This window comes from Talpa occidentalis, unplaced genomic scaffold (genome assembly GCF_014898055.3).
Source record: "Talpa occidentalis isolate TD23 unplaced genomic scaffold, MPIMG_talOcc4v2.1 talOcc4.3, whole genome shotgun sequence".
Lineage (NCBI taxonomy): Eukaryota > Metazoa > Chordata > Mammalia > Eulipotyphla > Talpidae > Talpa > Talpa occidentalis.
In genome coordinates, this window is record NW_023603184.1 from 54,650,088 (window position 1) to 54,667,292 (window position 17,205).

A 17,205-nucleotide genomic window follows, 5' to 3' on the forward strand; every position below is an offset into this window, starting at 1 on the left:
CCCCGACTCCCCTATGTGTCCACTGTGTGTGTGCCCCCAAGTAGGACAGGGGTGCTTTGGAGCTCCCACTATGGGCTTCCCGAGGGTCCCCATGGTGCCTGGGAAGATGCCGGGCTCCCAGCATGCTCAGCTGCTTGTCACCATGGGGGACTGGTGGCCAGCAACATGTGTGTAGAGCACAGACCCTGATGGCCTCTGGGAACTCTCTGCCGAAGAGACTAGGGCTAAAGGTTAGACAGCTGAGGCTCTGCTCACTGGACCCTAAGGAGCAATGCGGGAGTGGATGTGCCTGGAGCCCAAGGCCAAAGTCCCGTAATAAATTACATGGGCCCTGCCTACTCAGCCATTTCCGCTTCCGGCCTTCCGGCCTCTCCTCTCCCTCACTCTCCTACCTCCCAGAGCCTCCTTCCCCTGCTCCTTCAGAGAGGAGGGTGAGGGTGTCAGCAAGACCCCGGTGCTAACAAGGTAAGAGAGCACTGGGGCCTTCTCTGCCCCGCAGATGCCCTGGCCTCCCATCTGACAGCTAGGTGAATGGGCGGAGCCAGCTCCTGCTGGGGAGGAGAGTCGCTGTGCAGAAGGTGGGTTGGGAGGCCCTGAGCTGGGCAGGTGCTGCGGGCTAATCTGGAAAGAAGTAGGGAGAGGCCTGTGACATAGAGAGCTGGAGATCCCCTTCAGGAGCCTGAAAGCCCCAGGGAGAGAATGAGTCCATCAGGCTGTGGCCTGCCTGGGTGCCCCCCACCCTGCTCCCAGAAGGGGAGGGGCGGAGGAGGAGGGGACCAGGCCCTCTGCTGTAGGAGGGCAGACTTACTGCTGGAACTGGGGCTGCAGACCTTTCCTTCAGCAGGTGGATCCTGGGCGGGAGAGCGGCCTGGGTGCTGGCGGCTGGGTGCTTGGTGGGTGTCAGCTGTGTCACATGGCCGTCTGGTGGGCAGCACGCTGCTGTTATTGCCTCCATTGTATGGCCAGGGAAGCAGGACTCCCTGAATGTTGAGGCGCCCACGAGGAAGCAGAGCAGGACTGGACTCCAAAGCGCAGGCTTGCCTGCCTGACCCGCTCACCTGCCGCCTGGCCTCAAAGCCCCTCCTTGGGTTGTTGGGGAAAAGGGTAACAGAGGGGAGAGACACCCCTGTGGTTTGTCAGGTGGCGGACATCTACCTTCACATCACAGAGTAGGGAAATTTGAGACACAGACATGGGGTGGAAGGTGGTACCGGCGAAGGTCAGCAGCAACACTTGTGTTTTTTCCCCAGCTCCCCACTCCCCACCCGCTTTCAATATCCTCTTACCCATTCCTCCTCCACGCCAGTTCAGCGATGCCCCAGGAATGCGTGTTCGTGGTGTGGCCTGGGTAGCCCGCGCAGCACACTGACCGCCAGTGACTCGGTCATGCGGACCCGCCTCAGCACTGGACAAGGGGCCTGAGCTAAGAAGTCAGGTCACCCCCAAGAGGCAGGAACTTGCAAATATCCAAAGGGCTCCCTCTCAGTGGCCTTCCTGGGGTAGGGGAAAGAGTTGCTTCCATCCACCCCACGGCAGGCGGCGTCCATTAACCCACCCATTCCTTCCCCAACTCGTTCAACCCCCACTCGCTCATACACCCACCCATTCATCCCACCCCCTCTCCATGCATCCCGCCCACCCGCTGATCTGCTCACCCACTCACCCATTCAGCACGCATGGCCCGAGACCCTGCTGTGGCAAAGGCACAGCCTCTCTTGAGTTTCCCACAATATGGGGGACACACACAATGGCACATAAAGCAGCTGTGGGTGCTGAGGAAGAAAATTAAAGCCGCATGTGAGGATGTCTGTGCCACTGCCGGTGTGTTTGTTCCTTCCAAACTCATACAAAATCCAGAGACAGTGGGGTAAGAGAGAATTGGGGTATTTCAGGAATGCCTGAAATTCAGGGCCTCCTGGGGCGGGGGCGGGGGTGGGGGGGCTGGTGGTGGAAGAGGTGCCTCAAGAGACATGCTGAAAAGGTAGGCAGGTTATGATCCGGAAGGACTCTGAAAGCCGTAACATGGGGCCTACTCTCCCCTGTGCAGAGCAATGACGTGGAGGTGGTCTTTTCTTTCTCCTCCTTTTTTTTTTTTAATCATTCAGAGATTACATGGTTTGTAGAATGGAGGGTGATTTTTGGAGAGACCAGAAGCAAATCCCTCTGGGAGGCTTCCATTTTCCCTAGGGAAGGAAGGTAAGAGACTAAGGGATGGACAGGAAGGAGAAAATCTCAAGTTTTTCCTTTCTTTTATGTCTTTTATCTGGGTTTGGTAATAGGATAATGCTGGCAACACAGAATGAGTTAGGAAGTGTTCTCTCTGCTTCTGTTTCTCGAAAGATATTATAGAGAATTGGTATCATTTCTTCCTGAAATGTTTGGTAGAATTTACTGGTAAAACTATCTGGGCCTGGTGTTTTCTTTTTGAAAGGTTATTAATTATTGATTCACTTTCTCTAATAGATAAAAGCCCATTTTATTTGTCTATTTTTCCTTTGTGAGTTTTGGTAGATGTTGTCTTCAATTGGTCCATTTCATCTAAGTTACCATATTTGTAAGCGTAGCGTTGTTCTTAATAGTCCGTTATTATCCGTTTAACCGCCATGGTTTCAGATCAATTACGCATGGGATGTCTCTGTTTCATTTTTGATATTAGAAAATTGTGTCTTCTTTCTTTTTTTCTTGACTAGACAGGCTAGAAGTTATTCGTTTTATTTATGTTTTCAAAGAAACAAATGTTGGTTTCATTGATTTCTTTATTGATATCCTGTTTTCAATTTCATTGATTTCTGCTTTAATTTTTATTCTTTTCTTCTTTTTACTTTATGTTTCTATTGTTCTAGTTCCCTGAGGTGGGAGCTTAGATTATTAAGTTTAAATTTTTCTTCTTTTTCATTATAGATATGCAGACACTGTTATAATTTCCCCTCTAGGCACTCTTTTTACTGCATTCCACAAATTTGGAAAGACTGCATTTTCATTTTCATTTTGCTGAAAACACAATTTTTTCTTGAGACTCTGTCTTTGACTCATATGTTATTTAGAAATGTGTTTTTAAATCTCCAAATGCTTTGGGATTTCCCAGCTATTTTGATTTATAATAATTCCTTCATGGTGTGAGAGAAAACATTTTATGATTTCTATTCTTTTAAAGTTGTTCAGATGTGTTATGGCCCCCAATGTGGTCTGTCTTGGTAAATGTTTTATTTGAATTTGAGAAGAATGTATGCTGCTGTTGTTGGATGATGTATTCTGTAACAGTCAGTTAGATCCATTTGATTAATAATGCTGTTGAATTCAACTATGTCCTTACTAATTTTCTGCCTGTCACAGTTGCTGATAGAGGAGTGTTTAAATCTCCAACTATAATAACAGAGTCATCTTTCATCCTGCTAGTCCTACCAGGTTTTGCCTCGTGTATTGTGATGTTCTGTTGTTATATGCATACGTGTTAAGTATTGTTACACATTTTTAAAGAATTGACCCTGTTGTTAATATGCAATGCCCCTCCTTATTCCTAACAATGAGGTTTCTTTTGTCTAAAATTAGGATAAGTACTCCAGCTTCCTCGTGATTAGTGTTATCATGACATAACTTTCTGTATGTCTTAACTTCTAACCTACTTATGTATTTATGTGGTGTTTCATAGACAGCATGTAGTTGGAAACCTCGAATTTTTAATACATAAAATATTCACATTATTTGGAGATGAGATAAGAGGCCGACACAATAATTGCTACTTTCATTCATTAAAATAAACAATGCAAGGAAGGAACTGTTTGGCGATGAGGGAGATGAGTTGCTATAATCACACTGTGTTTGATGTGTCAAAGACACATCTGCTGAAAATATAGAAAGTAATAGACTTTGGTGGGTTTGGAACCCAGGTTAGAAGTGAGGGTTGGATAAATTAAGTTGGGAGTCAGTGGTGCTTTGATCCGGGCAGTGGCCCTGGGGGAAGAGGAGAATGCATAGGGAGAGTATGCAAGCTAAAGAGAATCCTAAGAAGGCTACCAGATAAGTGAGAATCAATTTCAAAGACAGACTCCAAATGGCTTTATTCAAATAAAGTACTAAAAGGCAGAGATAGAATTTCTGTCTTTTGTTTTCTTATCTGCCAACTTCTTTCTCTCATACCAGCTATTTTCAGGACACTAGAACAATAGCCCCCCTGGCAGTTCGGGAATTACATTTCATAAGTTTGAGACTAGAGAAGAAAACCAGTACCAGTCCAATTCAAAGCATTCCAAGGAATGAGTTACACCTTTTGAAGGGAGGATACTCTGTGGACATATTTAAACAGTAACTGATACAGCAAAGGCCCATAGAAGGTCAGAGAGAGTGTGGCTGGAAAGCTTGGTGTGGGGCCGTTCAGGACCCTTCCTCTGCACAGTCCCCTAAGTGCTCACAGGTCTAGGGAAGGTAGAGAGCTGGCACAGCAGAAATGTTGATTTCTCTTCTTTTTGGTGACCCAGGTCATGCAGGTGTTCTGCAGAGTGAGTGGTGTGTGTGTCCATTGAAATAAAGTTGTTTTGTTTTGTTTTGTTTGTTTTGAGAAAGAGCTGAGTGGATCTGAGGAAGGGTCCCTGGGCATTTCTGAAGTCCCAGGGCAGGCGAAGCCTTGAAACTGCCTGGCTTTGGCCAGGTGGCTCCTTTGCATCAGGTCGTGGGGACCATGCCTGTCTATGCTCAGGCTGGGGCTGAATTTCACAAGGTTGGGGAAGGAATGGGTGGGTGAATGGACGCCACTTGCCATGGGGTGGATGGAAACAACTCTTTCCCCTATCCCAGGAAGGCAGGTAAGGCCACTGAGGGGGAGTCCTTGGGATATTTGCAAATTCCTGCCTCTTGGAGGTGACTCAGGCCCCTTATCCAGTGCTGAGGCGGGTCTGTGTGACAGAGTCCCTGGTGGGCAGTATGCTGCGCTGGGTCCCAAGACCACACCACGAACACACACTCCTGGGGCATCGCTGAACTGGAGTGAGAGGGGGAGTGGGCAAGAGGATACTGCATCTGTCAAGTGGAGATGGGGCTCACAAGAGAGTAAGGGACCAGGGGGCCGCGTGCTACATAGCCGATGGTGTTTATTTTTGTATCCCATCGTTGGGCATTCATCCAACCACTTTGTTCATAGTTTCCAAGTTGATTGGGATAGGAATGAAGCTAGGACACAGGCGACAGATGGGGGCGAAATGGAGGGACTGAGGGGTCATGATGAAATGAGGGAACAGTTGCTGATGGGGGACCCTGTGGTGCTGGGCTGGCATGGGGCCATGAGTGGCAGTTGCAGGACATGGCTTCTGGAGAGGAGTAGTTCTGGGACACGGGGAAACCAGGGCCAGCCATGGGGGAATTGGAGGTCACTGGAGTCGGGATGTCAGCAGAGTGGGAGTCCAAGACATGTGACAGGTCACCCCTTGGGACAAGGCAGGACAGTCAAGGGGCATCTAGAGAGGTTGGATATCATGAGTGATGGGGCAGAGCTGGGGACATTGGGTGGCCTTGAATCTCTTCCTGAAGTGGAGAAGCGAGAGGCAGAGACAGGGCGTGCCCCTCTGTCTTTTCCCATCACCGCCTCCCCTGGTTATCTGAGGAGGGAGGTGGACACACTTTGCCTTGAAGAAACTGCCTGGGAGCCAAGATTTTATCAAGGGCTATACTTTGCACTTTTCACAGACTCTTTCCCTTTCCCAGAGCAGAGGAAGGAGGGCAAAGAGCACGGAGTCTGGAGTTAGGCACCAGTCCCTTTTCCATTTCCCAGTGGAATGACTTGGGCAACATCTCAGCATTTCTCAGCTTCCAGAGTCCCACCAAAATGGGGACGGCAGCGTTTTCTGTCAGGATAGTGTCTGCTGCTCAGGAGTCATCCCCCAGCAGTGAGTGAGTTGTTGGATTGTGGAGGCTCCCATCTCAAAAGTGAACAAGCAGATTCCAAAGTCACGCCCAACTGACTCCTCTGGCTGCAGGTATCCTGTGGATGCACAGTCGCCAGGCCTCTTCCCAGAACAGGGGGACCGGAATCTGCCACAGTTCTGTCAGAAGCCTGAGTACCTGGGCATGACAATCCCTTGGGGACCTCAGGGCCAGGAACACCAAACAAACCATTCAGAGGCTCCTGTACGTCTCTGACCTCACAGTGGTCTGACAAAACCCGAGTCATTCCTACTTCAGCCAAGAGCAGGCTAAGTCACCCCAGGCCCTACCCCCGCTCACAGCCATGCCTACTGCGGCCATGCCAGCTGAGGCCTGGTGGCCAGGGCCCCTGATCATCAATGGTGGGGGCTGGGTTGTAGCCTTCAAGAACACCCTTCCGAGAGATCGTCAGACTGTCCCCCATGAGTCCTAGTAAGGGTTCTTCCCACCTGTCTCAGCAAAGCAGCCAGCCAGGAGAGAATATTGTGCTTTTGGGGTTCTAAGCAAGCACGGGGCAGGTTCATTGTGGATTGGGATGGACAGACTAAGGAGTCCTGCGCCCTAGGTGGATTTTCCGGCTTTCATGCTCTCTTGGGGAAGCAGGTGCACAGACACAGCAGGCAGGGGGGCTGCCGAGCAAAGAGGTAGGCACAGGCCAGGCCGGGGGCTGGGAGGCACCTGTGAATCTTTCCTGGTGTCTCTCTGGCGTTCTCTCTTGGTCTTGCCTCTCTGTAGTCACTCGCCCTCTCCTAGCTGTCCTTATAACCCTGGCCTCTAGGCTCATGTGTGCACATTTACACATGTCCACACCCACATTCCAGGTGTCCACAATCAGGCACGCATGCCCTGTGCCCAAGTGCCTTCTGCATTAACACGATCAAGGCCATAGGTGATGGCCACAGAGGCTAGTGGCTCAAAAAGCCTGATTAATTTATTTACCCTACAGAGGTTCAGGAGAAAAATGTAATCTTAGGCGTTAAAAAGGAATCTACAGTCTGATTATTGTTTTTTACATTGTAGGTACTCAACAAATTCTGGGAGATTTAGCTTGTTGGTAAACATACAAATGTCCAAGAACTAAACAGAAACTAGAATGAGAAAATCCTTTATCTAACAGAGCAAGGTGGTAAGAAGATTCTGTCACAGTCACCTGCCATCTACACCCAATCTTCTCTTACCTCCCCTCTTCGTCTGCTCAACCTAAGCATGTTGACCCCAAGACCATTTGCACATTCTCCCCCACCTTTGCTAAAGTGGCAACATGCTTCTTTCCACTGTGCATTCTCACTCACCTGCCAAATCACATCCTTTCCAAGGGCTTATTGTTTCATTGAACAAATATTTATGGGCCCCCGCCCAGGGGCAGGTCCGCATTCTACTCAGGGAGCACAGAAGTGAACCCAATACAGCTGTACCCTCCTCACACTGCTGAGCAATGCAGGGCGGGCAAGGCGCAGTGGCCTGGAACAGGGGACTAAGGCAGGCAGGCGCAGGCATGTGGGTTTCCTACTTTGGGTGGGGCCCTGACCTCCCTCAGCCACTGGCAGCTGATCAGTCCTTCTATATGCTCCCAAAGCCCCCCCCCCCACCCCGAAGCAGCCTGGTGCTGGGGACAGGTTGAAAGGAGGAAGATTCAGATTGGACTTCCCACTGTGCTCATTAACTGGGGCACCTTTCCCACATATGAAGTGGGGGAACACCTGCATTTTGGGGTGCCGTGAGGTCTAGATAAACATGTTCCATGTCTGTACCAGTGAGATTAAATGTGCATTTCTGATGACAAGGACCATGTCTTTTTTTTTTTAAATAATAAATTTTATTTTTATATTCCCCCATACAATTGCAAACCCCCCATTCTGACCCCAATCCCTCCCCTCCCGCCCCCCGCCCCCAAAAAAGTGTCTGGTTCATAGTTTTTGTTGATTTTGATTTTCACTTTCTTATAGTTATTCATTTTCCTGGTCCCTTATTTAAATTTTCTAGATTGCTGCTATGAGTGAGACCATCCGGTATTTTTCTTTTTCTTTCTGGCTTATTTCGCTGAGCATGATCCCTTCCAGCGCCATCCATGTTGCTGCAAATTGCATGTGTTTATCTTTTTTGAATGCTGAGTAATATTCCATGGTATATATGTACCACATCTTCTTGATCCAGTCATCTATTTTTGGGCATTTGGGTTGTTTCCAAAGCTTACCTATTGTAAACAGTGCTGCTATAAACATAGGGGTGCAGGTGTTCTTTGGAATTGATGTTTCTGTGTCCTTTGGGTAAATACCTAGGAGTGGAATTGCTGGATCATATGGAAGCTCTATCTTTAGTAGGTTGAGGAATCTCCACACAGCTCTCCATAGTGGTTGGACCAGTTTGCACTCCCACCAACAGTGCACAAGAGTTCCTTTTTCTCCACACCCTCGCCAACATTTGTTGTTGCTAGTTTTTTTAATATGTGCCATTCTCACTGGTGTAAGATGGTATCTCATGGTAGTTTTGATTTGCATTTCCCTGATTACAAGTGATGTTGAACATTTTTTCATATGCCTGTTGGCCATTTGCATTTCCTCTTCAGAGAAGTTTCTTTTTAGCTCTTCTGCCCATTTTTTGACTGGATTGTTTTCTTTGTTGTTGTTGAGTCTCATCAACTCTTTGCAGATTTTTGTGATCAGTCCTTTATCATTAGTGTTGTGTGCAAAAATGTTCTCCCAATCAGGGGGGCTTTTCTTTGTTTTGGTTATTGTTTCTCTTGCTGTGCAGAAGCTCTTTAATTTGATGTAGTCCCATTTGTTTATCTTTGCCTTCACTGTCACTGCTTTGGGTGATGTGTCTGTAAAGATGTCTTTGATGTGCAAATCACGTAGTGTTTCGCCTATATTTCCTTCTATATATTTTATGGTTTCAGGTCTTATGTCTAGTTCTTTAATCCATTTTGAGTTGATTTTTGTGTATGGTGTGAGGTAGTGGTCAAGCTTCATTCTTTTGCATGTAGCAACCCAGTTTTCCCAGCACCATTTATTGAACAAACTTTCTTTGCTCCAATGCATAGTCTTTGCTCCTTTGTCAAAGATTAGTTGATCATAAATCTGTGGGTTTATTTCTGGATTTTTCATTCAATTCCATTGGTCTGTATGTCTGTTCTTGTTCCAATACCATGCAGTTTTGATGATTATGGCTTTGTAGTAGAGTTTGAAGTCTTCAAGTGTGATGCCTCCATTCCCTTCTTTTTTTTTTTTCAGGAGAGCTTTGGCTATTCGGGGTTTTTTGTGATTCCATATGAATTTCATCAATAATTCTTCTATTTCTTTGAAGAATTACATTGAAATTTTGATTGGAATAGCATTGAATCTGTAGATTGCTTTTGGTAGGATGGCCATTTTAATAATGTTTATTCTTCCAATCCATGAGCAGGGGATGTTTTTCCATTTCTTTGTGTCTTCTTCTATTTCTTTTAACAGTGTTTTATAGTTTTCTTTGTATAGGAAGGACCATGTCTTAAGTGTGTTTGGAACCATCCCTGTTCCCAAAGTTGAGCTCAGTGTATTGAGTGCAAAGGAGTCCATGACAAAAATGACATAGGATGAAAGAAGCTGAGAAAGCATCTTCTCACGCTTGGGATGGGACTGACTCATCTATTCATTCTTTTTTTTTTTAAAGATTTATTCAGGGCCTCCCCTGGTGGTGCAGAGGTTGAGCACTGGGCTGGGAAGCTGCCCGCAGCCTCTATAGTGCCGGTTCGATCGCAGCCACTGGCGAGGGTCCCACATGGCGTGCAGACCTCTCTTGCCGCCTGCTGCTCCCCTCAGCAGTGTACTTCGGTCCTTCTGCCTGCTCTGCTCCCCGCTCTGGCTCTGGTGAATTCTCTCACCCTCCCGCGCTTCTGACTGTACCCAATGCTTGTATAAATAAATAAATAAATCTTTAAAAAAAAAAAGATTTATTCATTTATGCATACAAGAACTGGGGTAAGGCCAGAGGTGCGGGCGTGAGAAGATTCACCAGAGACAGAGTGGGGAACAGAACAGGCAGACTGGCTGAAACACACTGCTGAAGGGAGCGGCGGGTGAGACAGGAGAGGTCTGCTGCACCATGTGGGTTGCTCCCTAGCTGGCCGGGGATCGAACTCGTGCTGCAGAGGCTGCAGATTGCTTCATAGTGCGGTGCTTAACCCCTTGCACTGCCAGGGAGGCCCTATTAATTCTTTAAAGAGTAGTTTCTTGAGCCAGGAACTGTGCTGGGCACTGGGATGTGCACACACATGGCCCTGCCCCAGTGCACCAACTCAAGGCCCCGAGGACTGACCTCTGTTTCTCTCTGCACACAGGTCGTGAGCAGCTGCTGCCTCGAGATGTCAGTCTTCAGGCTGGTAAGAGCTATTTCCACTTAGGGATTATTCCTGGGAACTGCCAAGAGCTGAGTCAAACCACTCCCAAGGAAAGAAGCAATGCTGCTCTACAAGGAAAATACCCGAAATGGGGAGTTTGAGAATAAGACAGGTTAATTATTTAAAGAAAATTAGTTTGGCCAACCTCTGGGCCCTGGCAGAGGGGCAGCACGCTGACAGTCATTCCTCACTTATATTCAGGGATTCAATGTCTCAACAAAGGGATTTCTCCTTTGTCACCTTCTCATGGCAACTGCAGGGAATGCAGCCAGAGAGATTGAGAAGCAGACACTGAGCCCCAACACAGTCTCCCTGCAGCCCAGCAAAAGTCTGTTAAGTGCCTGCTGTGTCTCAGAAGTCTCCCTGTGGGAAGGGAACAGATTCCATTTACTGCTGAGTCAAAAAACACTGGGGTGCTGCTCTGTCCTGCTTGGTGGAGGGGGTGGTCAGGGGCAGAAATCAACTTCTAGGCAACCCAGGTGGTGCATGCATGACAAAGGACAAGCAAAGCTCCAGGGCTGGGGGAGCCCAGGGGTGAACTCTCAAACCAGCTTGGGGTCCTTCCTGCCCTTCCCCTCCAGAATTCCAAGTCAAATGTAAGAAAACCAGACAGCACTGCCAAATCCTCTTTAATATGAAAATGCCCCAAACATTCGTCAATTATTCTATTGTGCAAAACCACAAAGTGACCGTGGTTTCCTTCTGGATCCACTGTGCGGGGTGGTGGGGGTGGGCAGCATCCCCCGATGAGCCAGCACCTTGCCTTGGGCGCTATGAGAGAACCCTCCAAGTATCTGATGTACAGAATGGGCAGCCTGGGTAGGTTTCTCAATTACAGAATTGATTTAAATCTGTTTTAGGCTTTACTAAATCATAAACATTAGAACATGGCACCACTTTGGAGCATGAAGTTTTAAGGTACAACAGGGCTTATTTCACAAGGGAATATACCCATGGGATGCTGTAGCTCCAGGTGTCCTTACCCCACCCCACCCCCCAATGCCAATAACTTTAATCAGAATTTAGAAATCCTTGGGATAATACTACTCTCAGTGGTAACTGCAGGTCTGCTCTAAGCTTGCATGTTTCTTGAGAGGAGACTGATTGCCTTGTTCTTCCGTGAGCTACCCACTGAGTCTGTGCTGGCACTATTCAGGCTCCTCACTTACCCACATCACGTTCCAACTTCATGCCAGCCTGGTGACGGTGCCCCTTTCAGCAGATGAGGCAGCTCACAGAATATACAGTCAGGATTAAAACCGTGGCCTTCTATTAGTCAGCTCAGGCAAAGGCCACAGGCAGGATGGTTTAACCAACAGACATTTATTTTCTCACAGTTTTGGATTTTGGAAGTTGACAATCAAGGTCAGGAGAGCTGGCATGAGGTCTCCTCCTGGCTCGCAAAGGTCCACGTCCTCACTGTGTCCTCTTACTGCCTTCCTTCTGTGCAGAAAGCCCTGTGCCTCTCAGAAGATCAACAGTCCTACCAGATTAGGGCCCACCCATTTGATCTGATCTCATCTTAATTAACACCTTAAAGGCCCTGGCCCCAAAACACTGGGGTTAGGGTTTCAGTATATGAGTTTGGAGGGATACAAGTTGTCACAGGGCAGGGTAAGGGCACTCCAGAACCCCCAAACCTGCCCACTCTGCCATCCACCTCAAGACAAATATATTCTAGTGCATAAGACCTTAATTGGAAAGGAACTTTAATACAATTAGTGTACAACAAGACAAGACAAGGAATAAAGTTTCCAAATCAAGCACCCAAAGTTACCCATCCTCTCATGGGTAAATGCCCAAAGCAGGGCCTCTGAGGCCTGAAAGCTGCCACAGGTCTAAGGCACCTGCTGGTGGGGACCATAGGAAAGGGGAAGAAGGGGCCCGGCATGTCTGGGACAGAAGGAGCAAAATCAAAATACAAGCTGCCATTGTCACTTCCCATGGGTCTCCCCCATATCTGTGTCACCCCGTCCACGACCAAAAGCAAGCAGTTTCTTCACGTGTCTCTCGGCCCCATGCGCCTCCTCCAGGTCTCCTTCTGGCTCCATCCTGCTCCTTCCTTCTCAGTCTCCTCTGCAGCTTCTTCTCTCCCTCCTCAGCTCCACCCTCCCTTGGGTGGGGCAGGGAACCTGGAACCTCCCTTTCCCTGAAGACCACCCTGTTACAGACTTACTTCATAACAGACTTCAATTTTTACTCTAATCTCCATTAAGAAAAATCCAAGTTGTTAAACAAGTACACAAAGGTTTTTTTTTTTTCTTTCAAAGCAATAAACAGAGGACTCTCCTAGGCTAGTGGACTCTTTTAGTGTGATTAAAATTCAATTTGAGTTGGAGAGATTTGATCTTCACACTTCAAAAGTATCAGATGAGCGAAAGGTGGGCGTTTCTCCAGCAACAGCTGAGTGATCCTTTCTCCAAGCAGGAGGCTGACTCTGCCCAGGGAACTCTGCTGCTGCTCACTGTGTGGCCTTGGCCTCTGGACCTCAGTTCTGCATCTGTCCAATGAATAATATGGGGCTGTCCCAAACTTCTCAGCACATAGGGGCATTGTCTTTTCTGACCTTGGGGGAGGTGGGGGGAGTGGGGGGTGGCAGCTACTGCTTCTGAGGTGCAAGGGTCATAAAGTAGCCAGTCCCAGTCAGCTGACACCAACTTTTCCAACCTTCTTCCAGGCTCTTTCCAGCCCTCTCCCCACCACCTCCTGGTGCCAGCCCAACCTTGCTTCAAACCCCCACACTACCACTTACTTCTTCTGGTAAAACAGGAATAGTAATTTTATTCTTATGATGTAACACTGCATTACATATAATCCCAAACTTCAATGCCAGTTTTTAGGACTGCTAGGTATTCCAAAGATGGGGAGAGTGGTTTAATCAAAAGAAACAGCACAGAAAAGCCCAGAGGGAGCCCAATAATGTTTTTTTTTTTTTTTTTATAGAGGCATGTTTATTTATTTATTTATTTATTTGTTTGTTTGTTTTGTTTATACATGCACTGGGTACAGTCAGAAGCGCGGGAGGGTGAGAGAATTCACCAGAGCCAGAGCGGGGAGCAGAGCAGGCAGAAGGACCGAAGTACACTGCTGAGGGGAGCAGCGGGCGGCAGGAGAGGTCTGCGCGCCATGTGGGACCCTCCTCTGGTGGCCGGGGAGCAGCCGGGGATCGAACCGGCACCGCAGAGGCCGCGGGCAGCTTCGCAACCCAGCGCTCAACCGCTGCGCCACCGGGGAGGCCCCCAATAATGGGTTTTGAAAGTGCTAGAGCAGGTGGAAAAATCAGGGCTAACTCTGTCCTAGCCACACTGACAATGCTGATGGTGATGGTCACAAGCACAGGTAGCACTGGGGACACTGGGAACGTGCCGCTCTGAACTGAGGTGTGCGTAAGTCTAAAGCACAAGACAAATCCAAGGACTCAGGATAAAAACAGAATGTAAAATAATCTCTTTGCTGCCTTTTATATTGATGACTTGTTAAAATGATAATATTTGAGTATGTTGGATTTACTTTCAGAATTCATAAAATTAATTTCACCTGTTTCTCTGTTCCTCTTAAAAGTGACCACTAGGTCATTTCAACTGACAGGCGTGTTTTGCATTGTCTTCCTGTTGGGCAGTGCTGGCCTGGACCACACAAAGGCAAGGACATTGTTTACAGAGTCCTTTTGTAGCTGCTCAGGGGGTGGAATGAGTGGACTAGGTGGCTGAGATGAGGGGAGTGGTGCTCCCCAAGAACCACATGAATTAAGAAATAGGAAGAGGGGAGTCCCCAAACAAAAGCTGAGGACTTATACAGAAAGTGAATTGATGCTACATTGATTTCAGCTTTGGGGATCCAATTAAGTGCACACATGCACACAGAGTGGCTACTTTAATGATGAACTGGAAACAGACCTTTCTCTTGCCATGATCACCCCCACCTTCTTCTTGATGGCGGGTGAAAAAAACCTGGGCCTGGTGCTGCCACACATTCTGAGCATCCCATGGCCCTGGAAGAGTGTAATATTTAGTCACTTTCATGAAATCCCATTTTCCTTCCAAATGACAACTATGAATCTGTATGTACCTCTTTGCAGAGGGACTAGGGGCCCTTTAGTTGGTGGAAATATTTTTAAATGCAAACTGCCTCTTTTGGATCAGCACAATCTCCAGCTCATGAAGCCATAAACATGATTTAGCTTATCCTCAATCACCCCTATCCTCAGTCAATCCGTGCCTTACTTGATGGTGAGATGGTCCACCAATCAAGAACTGTGGGTGGCATTCCCGGGAAAAAATACAGTGATATTCATGCCACCTATTCCTCAGAAAGGGAGGGCTTTTGTGGGTCTACTAATGGGCCTGCTTGGACCAGAGGCCCCTGGCAGGGGATTCCTCTGTGGCCCATCAGAGGCGCAGAGCTGTCTCTAGGACTGTTTCTCCTACCAATGAGAGAGGAAGGTATGGCGGGTAGGCATGTTGTTCGGGCCACAGTGCCCACTTCAGCCAGTGGCCAGAAGAACCTGCCCATCTTCGGAGAGGTTGGTGTGAATGTCTCCTGGAAGTGGATTCGTCATTAAGGCTCCTGGCCTCTGGGTTCCCCGTGTCAGGCTGGAGCACTCCCACCTGCTCTCCCCAAGAGTTCCTTCTGCAGCCGGGAAGCAGCCAGTTGTTGGGTGGTCCTTCTCAAGGAAGGCTGCGTAGATCTCTCTGCTTTCTGCAGTTCTGCCTCTGTTTCTTGAATCTCCATGTAGACTTCTTTCTTTGTAGCTGATCATTTCTCTTTCCCTTCTCGTTCTTTTCTTGCTTCTGCATCATCTTCTGCTGATAGAGTTCATGAAGAAGCTCTATTTTCTGCTTCATGCCTTATCTTTTCTTAGTAGAACTTTGACCAGATGTAACGAACAAAATGTTCTGATTTTTATTTATTCCTCATATGGGCCTGACACCTCATCTCTCTGTCTGGATTGGACATGACGTCTCTCTTCTGTCTCTGATTAACATCAGTTTTGCTGGGAGACGCCCAGGTTCTTTTCAATATGGCAATTGGCCAGCTGTTTCACTGCATTCTGCAGTTATCACACTGGAATGTCATCCTTGTAAAAAAGCTTCTCTTAACTCACTGAGGTTTCTGATGGGATTTCATTCATTCACTAAGCACATATTGTTGCTCACACTGGTCTTCTGCATCCTGAAGTAACTGTTCCTTGCTGTTCTTTCTAACTCAACTTTTATTTTTTAAAGTCATATATAGTTTAAAGAATCAGTTTCCCACTCCCTCTTGCTCAACAATGACCACTGTCAACACTTATAGTTGATTCTTTGATATTTCCTGCTGTTAAAGAACATGTTTACAGTGCTACCTGAGCTTTTGGTTTTAGGCATCACCCATGATTGACATCCCACTATCTAAGAAAGGCCTTAGCTCCTCATCTCTAGCCCCCAACTCTCATGCCTATACTATCTGTCTCTTTATCCTCTCAAAATTGTTAAATCCTAGCTTTATCAAACTAAAACCAGAATTTACTTATTTTATCCAAATAACCGCTACTCTCAGTTAAGCCATTGTGCTTTCCTTTGCTAGACTTTGTAATTGCCAAGTTCTCTGCTTAGTTTTCTGTCACATCTTGAACTCCCAGCTTTCTCCTGGGTATGTCAGTCTCCTTTCAAATGTTCTGATTAATTCAGTCTCAGGATGAAATATTCCCAGAGTTGCTGGCCTGTGCTAGTTAGAATGGTGTCTCCTATTTCTGAGACACAGCTGTACATTCTGATTGCCTCTCCTTTGCACTGAATTCTTTTCCTGAACACCAGATCTTTCTTTCTCTCAGTTTACTCCCTTGTTTTGATCCAGTACATCCTGTAATAGCTTCTTGGGTAAGGGTACACAAGAGGTAAATATTTTTTAACAATTTGCATGTCTAAAAATATATTGATTTACACTTGAGGTCAGCTAGGTGTAGGATTCCATGCTAGATATAATTTTCTCTGAGTTGTAAAAACATTTACTCCAGCATTTTAAGACTTTGTGTAAAACTTAGTTTTTTCTCTTTGCCTGCTTTTATGATCTTCTTTTTGTCCCACGTATTTTGAAACTCCATGATCGGGTACGCTGGTGACATCTGTTTTCATTCTTTATATTATTTACTGAAATGCTCCCCTAGTTGTTTTTAACAGAAGCCTTATGGAAATAAAATTGCGTCTTCAAAAATATTTGTTACCTTTATACTGGAATGACAATTTGGTGGGGTAAAAAATTATTGGATTTCCTTTTCTTTTTAAAATTGTGATTAAAAAAAAAGAAACCCCACATAACATTCAATTTACCACCTGAGACATTTTGAAGTGTCTAGTTCATTAGTAAATGTATTTACATTGTTGTATAATAGACCTGAGAACTTTTTCATCTTGCAAAACTGAAACTCTATGTCCATTAAACACTCTTCCTTCCTTCTTCCCTCAGTCCTTTCTGCTTTCTGTTTCTATGATTTTGACTGCTTTTGATCCTTCATAAGCATGAAATCATAACATATTTGTCCTTTTGTGACTGATTTATTTTGCATAGTATAATATGCTTGAGGTCTATCCATGTTACAGCATTATAACATTATAATGTTATAGCATTATTCCATCATGTATATATACTACATTTTGTTGATCTGTTCACCTATTAATGGACATTTAAGTTATTCTTGCCTCTTGGCTGTAGCGAATAATACAGCAATGAACATGGGGGTACAAATAGCTCATCGAGACCCAGTTTTGAATTCCTTTGGATAAATACCCAGAAGTGGAATTGTTGGATCACATGGTAGTTCTATTTTTAATTTTTTGAGGCATCTCCATACTGTTTTGGCAATAGTTGCACCATTTTCCATCCTCAGCAACAGAATACAAGAGTTCAGTTTCTCTACATCTTCACCAAGGCTTCTTTCC

The 17,205-nt window shown here is 46.5% G+C and overlaps 1 protein-coding gene across 3 annotated transcripts in view; it reads left to right on the top strand.

Annotated features, from left to right (window-relative positions):
• The first annotated feature begins 363 nt into the window (after window positions 1–363).
• MYO7B (myosin VIIB) overlaps window positions 364–17,205 on the top strand; it is an 86,377-nt gene continuing 69,535 nt past the window's right edge. The window contains exons 1-2 of one of the 3 annotated variants that reach the window (XM_037523132.2): window positions 364–465; window positions 10,229–10,270. In XM_037523132.2, coding sequence (XP_037379029.1) covers window positions 10,253–10,270 — 18 coding nt within the window. In that variant the 5' untranslated portion in view covers window positions 364–465; window positions 10,229–10,252. Of the gene's footprint in view, window positions 466–1,956; window positions 1,982–2,012; window positions 2,197–10,228; window positions 10,271–17,205 lie in introns of those variants that run through there. The other 2 variants (XM_054699611.1, XM_054699610.1) reach the window with 2 other exon arrangements.